The sequence below is a fragment of the Tetrahymena thermophila genome (genome assembly GCF_000189635.1).
Source record: "Tetrahymena thermophila SB210 genomic scaffold scf_8254435, whole genome shotgun sequence".
In the NCBI taxonomy this organism is placed as follows: Eukaryota; Ciliophora; class Oligohymenophorea; order Hymenostomatida; family Tetrahymenidae; genus Tetrahymena; species Tetrahymena thermophila.
Window position 1 is genome coordinate 159981 of NW_002476216.1, and position 19901 is coordinate 179881.

General features: G+C 22.1%; 7 protein-coding genes across 7 annotated transcripts; 3 read left to right on the forward strand and 4 right to left on the reverse strand. All coding sequences in view use genetic code 6, as the record gives it.

Moving 5' to 3' along the window:
- Positions 1–138: 138 nt before the first annotated feature.
- On the forward strand, positions 139–3911 carry TTHERM_00655710 (CRAL/TRIO, amine-terminus family protein; the record flags this gene model as incomplete). The annotated part of the gene is made up of 15 exons (XM_001032206.3): positions 139–249; positions 343–393; positions 530–697; positions 778–906; positions 994–1050; positions 1191–1427; positions 1501–1638; positions 1687–1950; positions 2004–2159; positions 2227–2549; positions 2604–2715; positions 2994–3076; positions 3139–3198; positions 3258–3474; positions 3795–3911. 15 exons carry the CDS (start codon positions 139–141, stop codon positions 3909–3911), a joined length of 2223 nt encoding a protein of 740 aa, XP_001032206.3.
- Positions 3912–4532: 621 nt separating this feature from the next.
- Positions 4533–5658, forward strand: TTHERM_00655720 (transmembrane protein, putative; the record flags this gene model as incomplete). The annotated part of the gene is made up of 4 exons (XM_001032207.3): positions 4533–4700; positions 4979–5149; positions 5462–5572; positions 5635–5658. The coding sequence occupies 4 exons, from the start codon at positions 4533–4535 to the stop codon at positions 5656–5658; spliced, it is 474 nt and encodes a 157-aa protein (XP_001032207.1).
- Positions 5659–6270: 612 nt separating this feature from the next.
- Positions 6271–9155, reverse strand: TTHERM_00655730 (hypothetical protein; the record flags this gene model as incomplete). The annotated part of the gene is made up of 3 exons (XM_001032208.3): positions 6271–6680; positions 6750–8288; positions 8375–9155. 3 exons carry the CDS (start codon positions 9153–9155, stop codon positions 6271–6273), a joined length of 2730 nt encoding a protein of 909 aa, XP_001032208.3.
- A 1162-nt stretch (positions 9156–10317) lies between these two features.
- TTHERM_00655740 (rRNA-processing protein Fcf1- and Utp23-like PIN domain protein) lies at positions 10318–11398 on the forward strand (the record flags this gene model as incomplete). The annotated part of the gene is made up of 4 exons (XM_001032209.1): positions 10318–10534; positions 10668–10927; positions 10984–11191; positions 11298–11398. 4 exons carry the CDS (start codon positions 10318–10320, stop codon positions 11396–11398), a joined length of 786 nt encoding a protein of 261 aa, XP_001032209.1.
- Positions 11399–11601: 203 nt separating this feature from the next.
- TTHERM_00655750 (translation elongation factor Tu protein) lies at positions 11602–12900 on the reverse strand (the record flags this gene model as incomplete). Its single annotated transcript, XM_001032210.1, has 1 exon — positions 11602–12900. The coding sequence occupies one exon, from the start codon at positions 12898–12900 to the stop codon at positions 11602–11604; it is 1299 nt and encodes a 432-aa protein (XP_001032210.1).
- An 876-nt stretch (positions 12901–13776) lies between these two features.
- On the reverse strand, positions 13777–15270 carry TTHERM_000655759 (hypothetical protein; the record flags this gene model as incomplete). The annotated part of the gene is made up of 6 exons (XM_012799693.1): positions 15046–15270; positions 14757–14979; positions 14566–14679; positions 14447–14510; positions 14184–14389; positions 13777–14045 (listed from the first exon to the last, which is right to left on the reverse strand). The coding sequence occupies exons 1-6, from the start codon at positions 15151–15153 to the stop codon at positions 13777–13779; spliced, it is 984 nt and encodes a 327-aa protein (XP_012655147.1). The 5' UTR covers positions 15154–15270.
- Positions 15271–15775: 505 nt separating this feature from the next.
- TTHERM_00655760 (hypothetical protein) lies at positions 15776–19888 on the reverse strand (the record flags this gene model as incomplete). Its single annotated transcript, XM_001032211.2, has 6 exons — positions 15776–16459; positions 16515–16779; positions 16829–17692; positions 17745–17972; positions 18023–18390; positions 18689–19888. 6 exons carry the CDS (start codon positions 19886–19888, stop codon positions 15776–15778), a joined length of 3609 nt encoding a protein of 1202 aa, XP_001032211.2.
- Positions 19889–19901: the final 13 nt, after the last annotated feature.

Sequence of the window (19901 nt, forward strand, 5' to 3'; positions counted from 1 at the left end):
TACTTTTTGTTAGTTCTGCACTATGTTAATTTTTTAATGAGGTGTTGATTATTTAATAATTTTAATTACTAATTTAATTTACATACAACATTAATGTTTATAAATATAGAGTAAACTAAATTTGTAATATAAACTATAATGACTTATCTTTATGATAATTAATAAGTATTCAAGCTTTGTACATGTATTTTCTAAGCTTACTTTTTAGCAATTTTAAACGTAGAACATTAATCTTAAACAAGTTAAAATGTATAATATAATAATTTTGTTATTTCTGTTTAATTTTATGTTGTATTGTTATTTTAAAACAAATAAAAATAAATTGTCTATCATTTTTAAAAGTCTAAAGCTGTAATTCGAATAAAAGTTCTACGTAGATTCACAATGCTAAAAGTATTTAAAGACTTTTAAAAAGATTAAACCCACAAAAATAATATGTTAAATATTTTTAATTTTTCAAGATTTATTTACTTTACAATTTATTACATGTGTTGAAAGTAGGCATGTATTTTAATAAAAAAAATATTAGGTAATTAATAATTTAGTAGAGTAAATGCAAGAAGGAAGAATTGAAATAAAAACTCGCCCTTAAAAAAGCGGGTGGTTAGAATAGTAAGTAAATAGTGTATTCAACATATGGCAGACAAAATATTTTGTATTAGATGGAACTGAGCTACTTGTCTTTGACGATGATTAGGTATTTTTAAGACTAAAATGTTAGCTATAAAAATTTAATTAAACTAATTAATTATTATCTAAATATAAAAAAATACATAGAGAGTTTAGCCAATAGCTTCAGTTAACTTGAACCGATGCATAGTTGATGGTGTTTGGGAATAAAATGAATTGTTTGTTATCACCATCAGATCACTAGTTCAGGATATGGAGGAACAGTTTATTTAGTTAGTAAAATAAATTTTTAAATTACAGAATCTTATTTAGATTGTCAAGGAGACCAAATAACCATAAGCTATTTTAATTATCTTTAAAAAGGGATCAGTTTCAATGCAGGAAATTTCAGAATGGATGGAGACATTAAAGAGTGCAATTGTAGGAAATTTAGTTTTTTGACATTTTAAATTATGTATTTTGTGTTTAAAAATGATTTGTTAAAGAAAGCTTTTACCTATCTGTTTATTATAAATACAGTTTATATAAAAGCTAAATAAAAATATGTTTTCCAATAATAGATTTTGCTTGAGTACGAAACTCTTTTTAAGCAACTAGAGATGGAGGAGCAAGTTGATAAATGTATTTAAAACTCTGATGATACTATTTCTGATATAGATTCAGATGATTTCTAGGAGCATCCTGCGAATGGATTAGATTATGAGAAGCAAATAGGTTTGGGTGATACTCTTCAAGGAACACCAAATGAGCTGTAATTAATTTAATAAGATTTCGAAAAAAAACTCTAAGAAAATAAAGTAAATAATAAATAAAAAGTTTAATAATATTATTAATTTAGATTATTTATTTTGTAAAAATTATTCGTAATAGAACGCATGGACTTTATTTTAGGTAGAATCTAATTTAAGAATTTATAGGCAAATGAATAGTAAATAAAATTAAGTTTGCTATAAAATGCAAGGATATTTAGAAAATATTGATTTTTTCTCTATGAGCAGCATTTTTTCAGTAATTTTTTAATCTTTTTAGTATTTAATAAGAAATTTTACATAAAAGGATCCTTTGAATGACCATTTTTGGGATTTTTACTTACAAGAAAAAGAGCTTTTTTTGAAGGTTAAAGAAAATTACTAAATTTATAAAACAAAAGAGCAGTTTTATTCGAATAAAAAAACATATAAATTTGAAAATGTTTATCGAGAGATAAGCTGGTTCGATACAAATTAAAAAAATAAAATATTTTATTAATTTAAACAAACAATTTAAGAAAATAATCAAAATAATAAATAAACAGAAACCATACAGCTAAAGACTCTGCAAGTAAATGAATAAAAATAAAAATTTAGTTAAATTTATTTTTAAAAATAAAATAGCAAATAATAAAAATAGAATATGTAAAGAAAGGGTTCATATAATTTTATGTGTACTTGGCAGTTCCATATAATTTCTTATAAAAATACCCAATATGCGAAACATATCTCATGGAGAGATTTGTTAATTTTAGTGTGTTTAAGTTTGAATTCAATGAAGTAAATTTTTTTAACATTTTAGAAATTAAAGATTTTTTGAAAATTTTATAAAAACAATAATTAAAAGATATTAGAAAAGGTTTAGCAGAGGTAAAAAAGAATAAATGGAGATGAATCAGATTTTAAAAAGAATATCTACTAACCTATAAAATCCTACTAAGTAATAGATAAGAATGAAAATGATTCCTTTTCATAATTAAACTCTATAAGAAGTTTGACAAAACTACCACTTAATCTTCAGTATGACGATCCCTCATGGGATGAAGAGACTCATTTGAGAATAAAAAAATTAAATGAAGAATAGCTAAATCTATTCAAAAGTTTCAAATAAAAAAATATTTCTTTAAAATTGACAGATAATGAGTACATCCAGTTCTTAGTTGCTAGAAAGTTAATAATTAATTATTCCAAAATTTTACTTAAACAAATATTTTTTACATAAAGATTTAACTAGGAAAATGCTTAAGAAATGCTTGAAAACTGGGTTTAATGGAAGACATAAAATAATTTTGATAGCTTAACCATAGATGATTTCCCACACCTCCATAGATTAAAAGTAATTTCTTCTATTCAAACTTTCATAACTCATAAAAATTAAATAAAATTTTTTTAATTCAATATATTTATTTATTTACTCATTTAAAGAAAAACAAAATAAAATGAAATTAACTTAAAAAATTAATTAAAATTTTTTCAACTAAGTTTAACATTTTAAATTTATTTAATTTTAATTTTTTAATTATTTTATGTTGGTTGCTAAATAAATACTTTTAAAAAGTTTTACATTGCTAAAAACTAATTTATTTTTATTAAAAATTAAAAAATTAACATCAGGCTTTTAGATATATTGGAAAAGATCCAAAAGGAAGACCTATTGGGTTTGGTGTAAGCAGATATATTTTTCCAGAATAATTGCCGTATTTACAGGATTTATATAAGGTTGTATTATTAATCATAAAATAATAAATATAAAAAAAAGGTGTGACTATGATGAATATTGCTTATATTATATGGTTTATCTGAAACATATGAGGAAATTGTAATACTAAAATAACTTTGGATAAAGTTTTAAATTTATTAATTTGTAATATTAAATAGAGCTACAGGACACGTTGATCAAATAATAATGATCAATGATGTTGGAGGTTTAATATCAAGTAATGTAGATTTAAGCTTAACTAGGAGATAATTAAAGCTTGTATTAGATTTCTTTCCTGAAGGTGTTTTCAAACTAATAGCAGTAAATGTGGATTTTTACTGTCGTATACTATGGAAAGCCATCAAACCATTCTTAGAAAAGAGTACCTAAGATAAAGTATCAAATTTTAAAATATTCAATACTTTTAAAAAAATATAAACTATTTTTATTAAAAAACAATTAATAGCTTATTCAATATAATTGTATTTTAAATAATTTTTTTCCCCTAAATTATGCAATTTTTAACACTTACTTCTGATATGAATTTTACAGCAAATATTTTGATTGAAAAATAATTAAGGAAGTTTTATGCTAATTTTTGTGATGTTTTGCATATTTAATAATTTAGATTATTTAAAAGAAATATTATGAGCTATTTTTAATATAAAAAATGTTAATTCCACTTATATAAAAAATAATATATTTTTTGTAAATAGATAGTAATTGTTGGTTCAGACCAGGAGGAAATTCACTCAACTTTACTTTAATACATGGATGATGATTTAATTCCAGCTATATATGGAGGGAAAAATTAAGCTTTTAGCTCATTTTGAATCAATTTTCAAACTGAATATTTTGGATTAATTTTAAAAACAAATTTGGATTAAAAATATATATTTAAATGTTTATAGGATTATCAAAAATTAAATTTATAAAAAACAAACTTTTTAAGTTAATTTTAAAATATTTGTTCATTTCATAATCAGCTTAAAGAAATATCTTTTAAGCAAGAAACGTAGTTAATTTTTTTTTTTGAAAAGATTAGCCGATAAATTATTAATATTTAATGTATGTATGAACAAATGCATTAAAATTTATATGTAAAATATTTCAAAATTAAATTAATGCAAGTTAGATGGTTTTTTAAATGAATAAAAATATAAATTATATTTGAGAGGACAGTAAATTTCAATAAAAGGAAATTGAATTCAATCAAATTCATAAAGAAACAACCAAGCAAGCTATCAAGCAAGCAAGTAAGAAAGCAACAAACAATTAAAAATCAAAAAAAAAAGTGTGGATAATTGATTGAATTTACGAATGAAAGAGTTTGAAGAAATAAGAAAATAAATTGAATAAATAAGAATTAATAAACTTTAAAAGATTTACAAAAATAATATATTGATATTTATTAAGCAAGTAAGATAAATAAATAAATAATAAATACTAACTAGATGAATACTCAATTCAACCCCAATGATGACATCTAAAATAAAAAAAGATATTTGAAGTTGTCGTTTTTGGTCATAGCAGTTATTTCCTGCTTCACTTGTTATGCAAGAGCTGACTACAATCTCCCTCTCTTCGCCTTTTCCTATCTACTTTGGGATTAAATCAATCCTGTATAATTCAAATTTTAATTATATCTATTTATATTGCAACGATCATTAATTAGCTAAGCCCAATAAAATTTGCTTTGAATAAGGCATGAGCAAACAAAATAAGTTGATTGATATAAAATAAAGGCTTTGTTAAAATATTTTAGCATCCTTTTAATTAAAAGATAAAAAAGGAACTTTTTAACCATAAAATAAGCTAAATTTTAAAAAATATGAATGTTGAAAGCAAACTGACAGACAGACAAAAATAATTAATTAATTATTTTTATAAAATAAAATAGTGCGATTAAAAGACTAGACTTTTGTACTTATTCATATTCACTTGGATCTTTGACTTCGTCTGGCTTATTTACTGGGGTTCCTTCTGGGATAGCGATAAACTTGAACAAAGTTGGGCTAAGGGAGTTTAATCATTTGTTTTAATCTTGAGCATTATTAATTTTATTATCAAGGTAATTACTCACAAAACAACTCTCTCTTTTTTTTCATATAAATTAGGATATTTTCAAATAAACAAAACAAAATTAGCGAAAGCAAATAAAAATCTTTGTATTTTTTTTCCTGAAAAATGAATACTACGTCAAATACTTTATTTCTATTCTAACAGCATCCTATTTCACCAAGAAACATTTTACTATGCAAAATTTTTGAAATACTTACAAAATTGTTTTAATATTTGTGAGAAATATAATTAATTCTCTATTTATTATTTCATTTCAAAAATTCTGAAAATTTTAAATTGAAAATATTTAAAATAAAATTAGCTTGGTGTTATCGTATTCTGCTGGGTTGTTGAACAAAAATGCAAAGAAGCTCTTAAGCCAGATATCTTCATTAAAAATATTCAAGAAATGTTTAAAGTTGAAGCTGAACGCGTAATTAATTATAACAAAATTTAATTTAATTTATCTAACAAATAAATCTCTTAATAAAAAAGTTACACTAAGAATCTAAGCACTGAAATTTTTTTCATTAATTTTTGAATTTGCTGTTAAGAAGTTATAACGAAACCTAAATAAATCAACAGTTTTGTGTTAATAAATTGATTATTCGTTTACCATTTACTTTATAAGTTGTAAATTATGTTCTCTTGTATGATATCTTTTTTTAGATTGACTTGCAATTTATTCTTGAAATATTAATTTTTATTTATTGTTATTATCATTTTTAATTTTCATTTTTAAAATTATTATTTTTAAAACTTAATTTTTTATATTACATAAATTCTCTTGAAAGTCCTAATAAAATAAAATTAATTTCTAAAATAGTACTTTAAAAATATTTAAATTTTGTAAAAATCAGCCTTAATATAATAGGTCTTAATATATGAATATTTAGAGTATTTTGATTCAATTATCAAAAAATAAAATATCACAAAACATAAAAATATTCTTTTTAATAATGGCTACATATTTGAGAAAGATTTAAACCAAAAAAAAAAAATAAGTAAATACATAAATATTTAAACAAAAATTAAAATAAATACTTCTTGATTTATATACTATTAATAAGATTTTAGAATTAATTAATTAAATTAATTGTTGGTTTAAATTAAAATAATATGTTACTAAAATCAACAAAACAGACATTAGAATTTAAGATTACCAAATTGCTTGTTTTGAGTTTCAAAAGTGACCTTTTTATAGTAACAAATATTACAGTAGAAATGGATACATTGATTTTTTCTTAGCAGACTATCATCAAAACTATTAAGTTGCACATTTTCAAAACTATTCAGACAGATAGAACATACATTTTCAATACATTTGCAGAGCTACTTTGAAACTTTCAGTTAGGTTCCACAATATCCACATACACATTGACAAATTTTATTTCCTACTTCAGTTTATTTACAATTCATACAGTAGGAATAGTTGCATTTTGGACACATTATTGTATTTTCACAGATTTTGCATTAATTTCCACACTTTTCACAGTAGCATCTACATTAAGGAACTTAGCCTTAATGTACCAAGCAAGTAACTATTTTTTTTAATTCAAAGAATAAAATATTAATTATTATTAACAAAAATATTAGATAAAGTTAATTACCTTTTTAGCAGGAAGAGCACTTAAAATAGTCTGGTTTTTAAGTAGAACTTATGATATCTTATTTTTTACAATAAGAGCATACAACTTCAAATTTTTACTCATTTTTTCCTTAAAGATGCTAAGAGCTCATCATTTAGTGTTAGAAATGAAATTCTTCTATTTCATCAACATTTATTATTGATTTACATCCAGTTTCAAAGCATCTAATTTAATCGCTTTCAAATTACTTAGTACAAAGGCATTTATAACAAAAACTATGCTGGCAGCTTTTAACATAAAATAACTCATTTTTCTTAAACTTAGATCTACACATTAAACACTTAGGAACATCTGAGATATTTTAATTATATTTGTTTGAATCTATTGACTAGCTGATCGGTAATTAATAATTATTTTGGGGATTTTCTTGTTTATTCTTACTTTAGTTGATTATAAAATGGCTAATTGATTAAATTGGTATCAAATTTGAGCAGTATTATCCAATACACTTAAAATCTTTTTTATAAATACTTTGAAGTTCACACAGACATTAAATGCAGTATCCATGGTTGCATGGAGTAATAAACATACTTGATAATGTATTTAATTTGCTGCATTTAACACAAGATTTTAATGGAGATGCCTATTAACCAGGTAGGATTCTTTGACTGTTTTGCTAATTATCTTGAAAATTTATAGATTGAGACAATTAATCCTTATTTGGATTATTTCCTTTATTTTATTTGCTAGGCGATTCAGAATATCTATTTTTATTTTGATTTAAGAAATTGACTATACTCTCAATCTAGATTATTGTATAACATAATTTACACTTTATTGATGTGTTACCTTGCTTATAACTATTATATTATTAATAAATACAATCATAACAAAATAAATGTCTGCATTAAGTAAGGAATAATGATTCCACAGGTTAAATTTTATTGCACTCCAAACATTTTTTTTGACTAGATTCTTATTTACTTTATATAAAGTCTTTAATCATATTTATATCGAGCGATTAAAAGCATTCATCACACTTAAGAGCATATTAATATGTATATTTTAAACTTTCTAAGTATTTTTTTTAAATGCAATCAAAGCATAGTGGGTGTGCACAATTACCATAATAAAAAGTATCTTTATTAACTTAATTATTGCATTTGACACATTTAATAATTGGCTAATTTTACACTTGATCTTTTTGTTTAACTTCTTACTGTTATTGTTATTATTGTTAATATTGTTATTATTATAACTATTGCTATTATTATTGTTACTACTACTACTACTTAAGCTCTTATTGTTTTTTATATAGCAATAGTTATTTTGAATAATTTTGTAAGAATTGATTAACTAATTCGGGAGCCATCTAACTATTACAAGTGTTTTAAAGGCAAAATTTTTAATTATTTTTTTAACTTAAGCAATTAAAACAATAATAATGGCCTTGTTTACATTATTAATTTTTGAATAGAAGAATTATATCTAATGCTTTTTTACATTTGTCACATAATTTCATATTTTCAAATTATTATGAGGGTTAGAAGCTAGATTCTCCTAAAATTTTATAAAGAATGTTTAATTTTAGAATATTACAAATAAAATATATATAATCAATAAGTTATTAGAAAAGAAATATTTACTCTTATTATCTTATAATGATATTATTGTTCTGTTGATGCTGCTAGTATTGCTGTTATAATTTGCTTACTAACTGCTTTGTTGTCTAACCTTCATATCTGTGACATTAATAAATCCATCTCCTATTCCTTCCATATTATTAACTTATGTTTTATTTCTAATACAAACTATTAAGCTTTTTGGTAGAGAGTAAATAGTTATATCTGTATCTCTTTTTACAGATTTAAATTATTGATAATAGAATTATTTTAAAGAGGTGTTATATTTAATTAAAACTATTTTAGATTAAAGAATCTCTGTTAAATACTAAATTACTTCAGGCTAAATGTAATTTTGAGAATTATTTGTAAGTTATTATTAAGATAATTAAGAATATTGCTTCAATTTCTAATTTTGGTTTATTTATTCTATTAAAATTTACTCGCATATTTTCTAAAAGGATGCATCTTTAATTTTTTGGTTTAACATGTTTAAATCACTTTTATCGATTATGTCTTTAACATAAAAAAAAAATTATTATTATGCAGACTAAGACACACTTCTGGTAACAACTTTGTTATTCATCTAATTCCTTCTTAATTACTCAACAAAATTAAGAATATCTACTTTTTAAGCGTATATGCTTTACTCAATTATGCCAATTAATATGCCTCCTAATTGCCATTCAAACTCTCTAAAATGACTATACTTTGTTTAAATATATCGTTTACTTTCTTCCGAAAGATTTTAACACTTCTATAGTGTTGCAATGAAAACATCATTATTCATAGGCTATCCACTCATTTTTAATACCTTATTTTTGTGTATTTATGAATAAAAATATCTTTGACTATTTTTTTGATGTTATTCTATTCAAAATTTATAAAGCAAACTATTTTTTATTATTCTTCGCTTAAAGCAGTCTTATCAAATAAAAAATTTTTTCTTATATAAAAACACTTATTTCTTTCTTCTATATAATTTAATAAATTCTTTTGATCAAATAAAAATATCAGCAATTTACTAATATACTAATATATTATTTATTGATTATTTTAACTATATCAACAATTTTATTGTCATAAAGTTCCCTAATCTTTCTATTCACATCTAAATAAAAATAATTTTATTTGTAAATAATTAAATTTTTATTAAAAGAAATTTATAGTTAACAAAATACTACTTCAAAGATAAGTTTTATTTATTTGTCCATTTTAATTTTTTATTTACTAAAAATTTTTGATTTTTTTTTAAAACGTATTTGAGGCCTCCACTAACTAACTAACTAACTTAAAGAGACATATATTTTTATAATTATTTAAATTGATTTAAATGAGATTTTAATGCCTCTCTAATAATTTGTTTTTATTAATAAAATTTTTATATTATCTAAAAATCTATTTTTATTTCTTAAAAATTTCTATAATTTTTATTCATTTGATCGAAAATGAGAAATTGGGTATTTTTTTTTGTGAAAAAATAAATTGAATACATTTTTTTTCTTAGGTTATTTTAAGTTTTAAATTGTTTTTATTTGTTTTACTTAAAATATTTTTAATATCATTCAAATAAATATTAGACTTGATTAAACTCAATAAATAATAAATTTTCTTTTTAAAAGTGATATTTATTGTATTTATTAAAAAATTTAATTGAATTTACTGGTTTTTATTTAATTCAACTATCCTAACTTTATAAAATGATTTTTAAATATGAAAGTGATTTATAAATTTATTTAAGAAAAGTAGAATATTTATGTAGAATATATTCTATAAAATGGCATTAAATATAGCTTTCTAAATCAAAGAGATGGAAATATTATCAAATTATCAAATAAAATTAAAAGATATAAAAAGAATCAAATAGTTTTGTAAGAATCAATTATTTTTTTAAGATTTTAACAATTATTGATATTTTTTGATAGAAGTAAGAATATTTAGCAAATAATTTAATTTATTATAAGAAAATGAAATTCAAAAAAATTAAATAGTTAAGAAAGTGGATTAATTTTTATAGGATCAACTACGATTTCCATTTCCCTTATAAGCTTTTAGTAGACGGAACATTTTTAAAGGCATGTTATGATAGAAAATTTGAATTTAAGGAAAAACTTACAAAACTGATGCATGGATAATGTTGGGTTTAAATTACCACATGCGTTTTAAATGAGCTTAGATCTATTCGTAAATAATTTATTTATATAAAAGAATCTTTATAAAAATAGATTTAAATACTAAAAAGAAATAGATTATTTTATATTAGATATTTAATTTTATATAAAATTATTAATTTTTCTTTAAATTTTATAATGGATAGCTTAATTGAAAGATTTATTTGATTTTGGAATGACTTTACCAAAGTTGAGATGCAATCATATTGATGGATTAACTCCTACTGAGTGTTTCAAAGATTTAGTATAAAAAAATAATGCAGAAAGATACTGGGTTATGACATAAGACGAAGAATTAAGAGAGTACTTCAATTAATTTTACCCTATTCCTCTCTTTTGGATAAGCAAAGACCTTAAATTTACAATTGAAGAGCCAAATAAAAAGTGTTAAAAAGAAATAGAAAAGGTATATTTTTAAGTATGTTAGTAAATAATGGTATTTATCTCTTTATTTTTTTATAGAAAAAACATAATAAATATCTACCTTCAGATAAAGAATTAGCTGTTATAAAGTAAGTATAAAAAGAGCAAAAGGAGGAAGAATTAAAGAAATACTTTTAAAAAATTGATAAAATAAAAAATGAAATGAATATAAGAGTGAAAAAGCCAGCTAAAGGTCCTAATCCCTTATCTGTCTAAAAGAAAAAAGACAAAATAATCCAAAGAAATAGTAAATATTTTTATTTAAATTTTAATTTCTTCTTTCTTTTTAAAATATTATTTATTTTATTTTAATTTTTTGAGAAAACTAATTAAAATATTTTTTAACTTTTTAGAAGACTAAACCAAAACTAGAAATAGAAAAACTAAAAAGATTAGAAAAAGAGTAAATCATTTAAGAACTAAAAAATCAGTAAAAAATAATGAAACAAACTGAGTGAACTTTAAATGTTTTTTGAAATATTTCTAAATAAAAAATTTTAATATGTATTATTTGTATATATATAATTACGAATATTTACTTTATCAATTAAAATAACAACAACTGTATCAAATTAATAAATATTTTAATTCATAATCATTTGGTTAAAGTTTATTTTTTTCTTTTAATTTACAAAATATGTTTTTTATTTCAAATATTCAATTGATAAATTATTTTTCAACTTTTTAAACTATTCCTACAGCTGTAGTTTAATCAGAATCCTTTAATATGAATCTACCTAGAGGTGGATATTAGCTGTATTCTTCGATGCATAATGGTTGAAGAGGTTCAATTTCAGCTAATGCAGAACCTCCTTTTGAGACTGATATTGGGTTTTCTTCTAGAATAATGCCTGTTCTGTTATCAATTTTGTGTATAATTCTTTTAATTCTACATTCTACTTATGTATAATGAATAAAAAGCTATGAAATTTAACCTACTTCTATCTATTTAGAGCTTTCGAGTAAAACTATTTAAGCTAAAAAAGATATTGCCTTCATCGCTGGATCTCTTTCAGCATCAGAAGCAACATTTCCTGTCTGAATCTCTGAAGTCTCAATTCCTTTAATGCTGAAACCCATATTATCACCTGGAATAGCTTCTTCCATTGGATGATGCATCATCTCAAACTAAGAACATTCTGCTAATAAGCCACTTGGAGAAAATCTTATCATCATTCCAGGCTTTAGAATACCTGTTTCAACCCTACCAACTGGAACTGTTCCTACTCCTCCAATCTTATAGATATCTTTAATTGGCATTCTCAAAGGTTTTTGTTTCAAATCATTAATATTATTCATAAAAAATAAAGCTTATAAAAGTGTTTATCCTTCATACCAAAGAATATTTTCTGATTTTTCTACTAAATTATCGCCTTTAACACCAGAAACTGGAATATAAAAAATACTTTCAGGATTAAATTTTATTTCATGCAAATAATTGTCAATTTAGTTTTTCATCAAAGTGAACTCATTTTCAGAAAAATTCACTATTTCTATTTTGTTAAGAGCCACTATAATCTACTTTACTCCAAGACTTTGTGCCAATATCAATTATTGCTTTATTTACTCAAATTGGAAATCATATTCATCTCTTTCTTGTTAAAGGGCTGCAACTATCAGCACTACATGAGCTTTAGATTAACCTGATATGATATTTTTAACAAAGTTTTTATGACCAATAATATCAACTATTTCATAGTTATGGTTGTTCATTTCAAAGCATATATGTTTTTCTTCCTATTCACTGTTTCTCTCCAATTCAAATTGCAAATTTTTTAGTGGAATTGTAAAGTCTATATCCTTCTCTTCTGTAATCTAAGATGTAGTATTAAAATACTATAGCAATTGAGGACACTCTTTGCTTAACTTATAGAGAAAGTGACCAACTGTAGTTGATCTTCCTGAATTTGTGGATCCAAGAACAATTATATTGATTATTTCTTTTTTCTTAAACATTTAATACAAAATCGATTGAGTATGTATATTATTTATTAGTTTATTTTTATGTAAAAAATTAATTATGGGAATCAAAAGATATTAAATAAATAGATTCTTAATTTGTAAGCTAAACAAATTGATTAAATACTAATAGAAATTTGATGATTATAAACATATTTTTTGATAAAGCAATCAAAATTATCAAAATATTATGATTATTCATTATTTGTTACAATTTTTTTTGGTATTTTAAGACATTAATGTTTTAAAATAGTAAAAAATAATTTTCTATATCCATTTTTTACTTTTGATACCAGCCTATAGTCAAGTTTATAAATCCAATGATAATCCCTGATTATAAATCTTTTTTTCAGAAGGATTGGGTATACATATTTATTAAAATAGTTTCTTCACAAAAATTCTCAAAACTAAAAGACTCAACTCGAAATTGATTTTGTAATTTTATCTTATTTGGATAGTTTAAAAAGTAGAAAAATATATTAGAGTAATTAAAACCATCCAAATTTTCTGAAAATTTAATTATTATCAATTGTATTTGTGATTGTTAAATTATTAAATTATTTAGTTAGTATATTAAATTCTTAAAGATTAGTATAATATTAATAAGAAGATATAAAAGTGTTTCACTTTTGTAAAAAATTATTTATTATTATTTCACTGACTTTTACCAATAAAAATTTTTGCAAAATTGGTTATTAAAAAATATTTAAAAAAACTATGACAAACAAATAAATCAAAGTTTATATTAGTAAATATTAATATATAGTAAGAAGTTATTTGGAGTATAATAAATACAATATTAAACTTATTTAAAATATTATAATTTTTATATTAATTAAATAAATCAAAAACTTTAACAATAAATGTGTATTTTCATGGATCTTACTCTACCGGGTCTTAATCTTAATCTTAATCTTGTCTTTATTTTTATTTATCTTTTTTTTCATCATCATCGGGATTATAATCATTTTAATCTTCCTCTTCATATTAATTTTGTTTTTTCTTTTAGTATAAAATAGGTGTACTTTGAATGTAAGGAGTAACAGTTAAAAAGAAGTGAATATATTAAGCAACTTCATCGGAACTAGAATCAAGTAACATAAAGAAGTATTGTGGATAATCTGTTAAGTATTCTACCAATTCTGTTTATTTAACAATTTAATTTTAAAATAGGTTTAAGGGTTATAAATTCATAAATATAGTATTTTTTAAAAAATCAAATTATGTTTTTTTCATATTTTTTGAATGAGTCAAATAAATAAAAGAAAGTTAATTAATACCACTATCCAAGCCTCTATAGACTCCATTTTAGCTTTATACTCCTTATATTATCATGTTGCATACTTCGCTTCCTGGGACAACAATAATTGGCTGCTAAAATTTAACAGCAAGTCTAATTTCATCTATATAATTAGTGCTATCTCCAACAAATACATGAACAACTCTTTGATAAACTCCACTATATTGATAATCTCCTTCAGCTATTCTATTTAATTATTATTATTATCATTTTGACTAAGTTATATTATTTTTTATTTTTTACCTCAATGCAAGCGTTATTTTAAAAAGGGATTCTTAGGTCCATCTAAGATCTTATTCTTTGTTATCTATTATATAATTTATAAAATTGAATATTATGATATCTAATAAATTATTTATTACTTAGTAAAAATAAATGAGTGTGTCCTGCACATAACTCGTATGGATCTTAATAGGTTGAATTGACTTTCGGATATTATACTTCATCATCAGGAGCAACTCCAATAAGCTTTAAACCTTTTTATAAATTATTTAATGAGAAAAAAATTAAGATATCTAAAAACAATTTATATTAGATATTTTTAAATCATTACCTTTCCTCATAGAGTGTTTTTCTACACCACTTGTTATGCCATTATCAATAATTACTGCATCTGTATTAAAACACGCTCTTGCTATTCCTGCATAAAGTTTATTTCTGTCTTATCCACTTTTTCCACCAATAATATTAACAACTGGAGCTCCATTCTCCAAATATAGTCTCTCTAAAATTTCTTTAAATGGAAAGTTCTTCGCATAAGCATCATGCACTTTTATCTAATCAAAATAAAAAATTTGGTTTTAATCTAACTTTCGATTCATTCAAATGATATTTAATTCTACCAGCTTGGCAGTATTTGATCCAGGAAATAGAAAGTCAAATATTTCATAAATATGTTCAGTTCCATATTCAATTTTCTACTATTAATAATTGCTTTGGTATTAACTCATTTAACTGAATAATTTTAAAACTATTTGCACTGTCCTTTTTTAGTATTTAAAATAATAATGCTGCTTGAAACTTTAATTTCTTTGCTTTCTTTTAGCAATAACAATAATTAATTTGTGGCTTTAAATATTAAAAATATTGCAATTTAAAATTCTTCAAAATTCGCTTCATAAATTAAACAAATTTTTATAAAGTGATATTTTATGTTTTTTATTTAATAAAAATGAGCTAATTAATTCCTTCTGATAAGGTTTGATTGCAAATTAGTTGCTATGCAACTTTTAATTTTTAATTTGATTAATTTAAAATCAATACAATTTATTTTAAGCCATAAATGATGTTTTTTAAAAATTAAAAAAAACTCACTAAAGTTTTAAAAAAAATGTTTTCTTAGCTTAAAAAATATAAAATTTTTATTATTTTTAAACTAAATTGATAAAATTTGTTTTTTAAGAATAGAATTTATTTATAAACATTATAATTATTGTATGCACAAATGAGTATATTAATATATTAGCAATTATTTACTCTCAGTATTAAATAAGTAATAATTTATTTTTTAATTAGTTTATTTAGGATTGAAATTTAACTATTTTATTTATTATTCATTTTTTATTAATTAATTCACATTTATAACAAATTTTATTTAGATGAACCTAAAATAGGCTAAAACTCTTAATTATTTTATATTTATTTATGTGTTAATTGTTTTTATATTTCTTCTTAAGTTAAAGTTATCATTTTGGAGGCATTCATTGTTAATGGTATTTTACTCCATTCACCAGTTAAAAAGAAATAATTTTATTCATAAAGTTCATTAATTATTTGGGAAATATCATCAATAAAATCTTTTAAATTTGGATTTTTCTCTAAGGAGTTTTTGTAGTTTATGTAAAGTTATATTTTTGATTCTACATCAGATAGATCTGAGATTTTCACTTTTTTTGAGCTGTTAATTTTATATTTGAAATTGGAAAAATCAAAGCCCTTCACAATTTCTTTTACTATTTTCAATATAGCTTCTAGTTCTTTTACTCTTTTTTAAAAGCTTTACTTCATTTTTTCCTTGTATTCCTTGTTTTTATTTTTTAATTAGGATTTTATTTAAAATTTTGAATGATAATTTACTTTCATTATTGATTTTATTTAACTGTTCTTTTTTAGAGATTCTTCAAAATCGTTTTCATTTTTTGATATTTTTTATGTATTTTCCTTATTTTATAAATCTAGGCAGACATTTTCTTTGTATTAATAATTCTATTTGATTGTTTTTTCAAGCTCATTGGTGTTCTATGTATTTAAAGTTTCCTTTTTATAATTTGATATGATTTTATAATGAATTAAATTAAAGAAAGTTGTTTACTTTAAATTAACTAAGATCTTGTTTATTATCTTTGCAAATTTTTGCTTAGTTTTAGGATAAGCTATTCGCACTCTGTGACCTTTTCATTTTTTAATCATATTAAACAATTTAACATCTCTGACTTTCTTAAATTTCGTTTTGGCTTGTATCAATATAACTGCTAAGTTGATCAATCATGCTTTATTTTTTACTAGTCTAGAATTTTAGCTCTTTGAACTGCTATTTGTACTGCTAAATCAATTCTTAGTTCTTGTTTTCAAAGTACCTTTATATTTATTTTAATAACTTTAAAAGTTAAAATTTAATGAATTTACTTAATTCTATTTTCACAGACACTTCTTTCTGTATTTAAAGTTGCTTTAGATTAAGTTTTGATTTCTTCTATTTGATTGCTCAAATCTTAATTTTTCTTCTACTCAATTTGTAAAAACTACGAGTATTCATTTTTCTCTAAGACAAGATCACTCAATTTACTCTCTAAATCTTAAATTTTGCAAGTAAGTTACACTTTTTCAGCTTATATTTCTTAGTTTTTTAGTTGTATTTATGCAATAAGCTTCTATAGCTAATTTGTTTTAATTTCAATCAAATATTTTAAATTTTAATTTGTAGGTAATAAATTTGAGTTTGAAACTAAGTTATTTTAAGCATTATTATGATTTTAATTAGATTTTTTCGAATTTTCTTAGTTAGAGCTTTCAAAATATTTTTCAGTTTATTCAATTAAAGTGTCTAATTCAGCAATTAAATAAGTAGCCAAATAAGAATCCATTTTTCTTTTTTCATTTACACTCTACTGTAAACTTTAAAGCTAAATTAGCTAATCTTATGTGCTATCAAAAACTTAATAGAAATATTCTCTTTCGTTTAGTTAATAATCTTAAATCTATTGCTGAATATCATTTATTAGGTTCTCATTTTAAGATACAGTTTCATTTGAATTAATAAATCTTTTTTATAGCTCTTTAAAATTTTTGACAACTTCTTCATTGATATGCTTGAAAATTGCAAGTCTTTGATATAATTTTTCAATAATTTAGTTTAATTAATTAATGTTTTCATCTTTTTTTTAAATTCCTTGATTTATTTTATCAATTAAAATATCTAAATCTTCCAATTTAGTTATCTTATTTTGAGTTCTTTCCTTTAACTCTAAATCCTCTCTTTTCATCATTTAGCTTTTTACAGATGACATTTTAATATTTTGTTAACTATTTTTAAATAATTTACTTTATGTAGCTATTTCTCAGAATCAGCTTATTTAATGTATCCATTAAAACAGACTATTCAATTTTTTAGCAGTCATCATAAATTTTTTTATCAATAGTGCAATCTGTTTATTATATCTACTTAATCTGAGATTAACTTGCTTTAGGTTTTGTACTTGATGTTTTGATAGGTCTTGTCATAACAATTTGGCAATTATCAAATTCTGTAGAAGTAAAATCATCAATATATCTAATTTAAATAATACACATATTTAAATAAATTAAATATAATTAATTTACTTATTAGAAGTATTTTATAGCTCTTGTTAATCATTTGTTTTTATATTTTATTTATAAAAATTTAAAGTCTTTTAAAACTCCCCTTTTAACTGGTTAACTTGCTATTCATGACTTAAAAAGTTTTATTTGATTTCATCCTTAAGTTTTTATATTTCGTTTAGCTAGCTTTGGATTTCTTATTTAAGTCTCTCATTTTCTTCACTCAATAACTAACTTTCTTTTAGTATTAATTAGCTTTTGCTTAATTCGCTTTATAGCAAATTTATTTCAGATTGCAAAGTTGTTATTTAAGTTTCTTTCTTTTTAATTTATTGGTCTTTGAAGGCATAAAGTTAATCATTTTAAGTTTATTTTTCTTCATGAATCTGCTAATTTTAAGAAATTTAATAAAAATAAATAAATAAAATTTTAAAATGCTTTTCTAAATTTTGTGTATTATTGAATAAAATTTTTATTTTAACTAGAATTAAAATTAAACAAAATTATTATTGATAAAAATTATGCCAAATATTTTAATTTAATTTATAATTTAAACTTTTTAAAAAATAAAACTTTAAAATCAAAAAGGACAAACTAAAATTTAACTTAAGACTTTTAAAGTAAATGAAGAAATTTAGTTTTTAAATTGAAAATATTTAAGCTATTTCAATTAAAAAAGTTATTTACTTAAATTTAATTTTGAAGCTGTTGAACATTTTCGATGTATTCTTAAATTTCTTGCTTTGCTTTTTGGTATTTCTTTTTGTATTCTTATTTTTTTCTTTTGACTTTTTCAATTGTACTTGTTAACTCTTAATTCAAGTGTTAAATCTAAGAGAATTCTGCAGTTATTTTTTTTATAACCTCATGGGCTTTTGTAATGGTTTCATCTTTTTTTTTAAGTTCGTACTCTATATTATTTATTATTTCTTATTTCTTGTTAATGACTGATATCAAATTATCATTTTGCTATTAATAAGATAAACTGTTTTTTCTTGTTGAATCTAATTGCTATGGGGTTGTTAAATGACTAGGATTCATTTCTTTCTATGAATATTACAAGTTGAATTAATTATCATTAAGATTAATTTAGGTTTACAAGCCTTGTTGTTATAAAATGTATTGCTGTTGTAAATTTAATTAACTATTTTAATTAGATTTATTATCATTTTGTGAATTAGATTGAGTAATATTGGTATATGTTTGCTGCTTGAATAATTCAATCTCTTCTTACTTTTTGCGAAGCTCTTCTGTTGATTTTAACAGCAAAAATTCATAATCATTTATTTTATCTTAAAGCTCCTAATTAATTTTATTTTTTTCAATTATAATTCTGTCTCTGTCCATGATTTCAGAGAGCATAGATTTAGATATAGTATGAGGTTGGTGAGAGAAATTTTCATTTGGAGTATTATGAGTGTAATCGTAGTTAATTGTAGATGTTATGAATGACAAAGGAGATTCTTGATTTTCAATACTTTTATTCCCAAATTGAGATGTCTTTTGAAGTGGATGAAGATCGCTCGCTTGAGTTATTTATCGTTATTAGTTAAAGTTTTGGGATTTGTTAAAATCTGATTCTGATTCCAATATTTTATTTAATCTCTATGAATTCATTTAATTTTACTCCTGATTTTCTTCCATAAGTTTTTTGTGGAGATTCAAACGCGTAGGAAGTGAAGATTTAGATTAATTTACTGGAATAGATTATTCTCTTTAGTAAGGATGAGAATAAGGCTAAGCATGCTTACCTAAACTTTACTTTATGCTATAATCTTCAATATCTGAATCACTCGATATAGCTTATTCATATTACTAATATTCGAAGCTATAATCTTAACTTCCCCTTTTGTCTTTTAAATTATCTTCTTAACCTTCTTTTGACATTAACGAACTATTT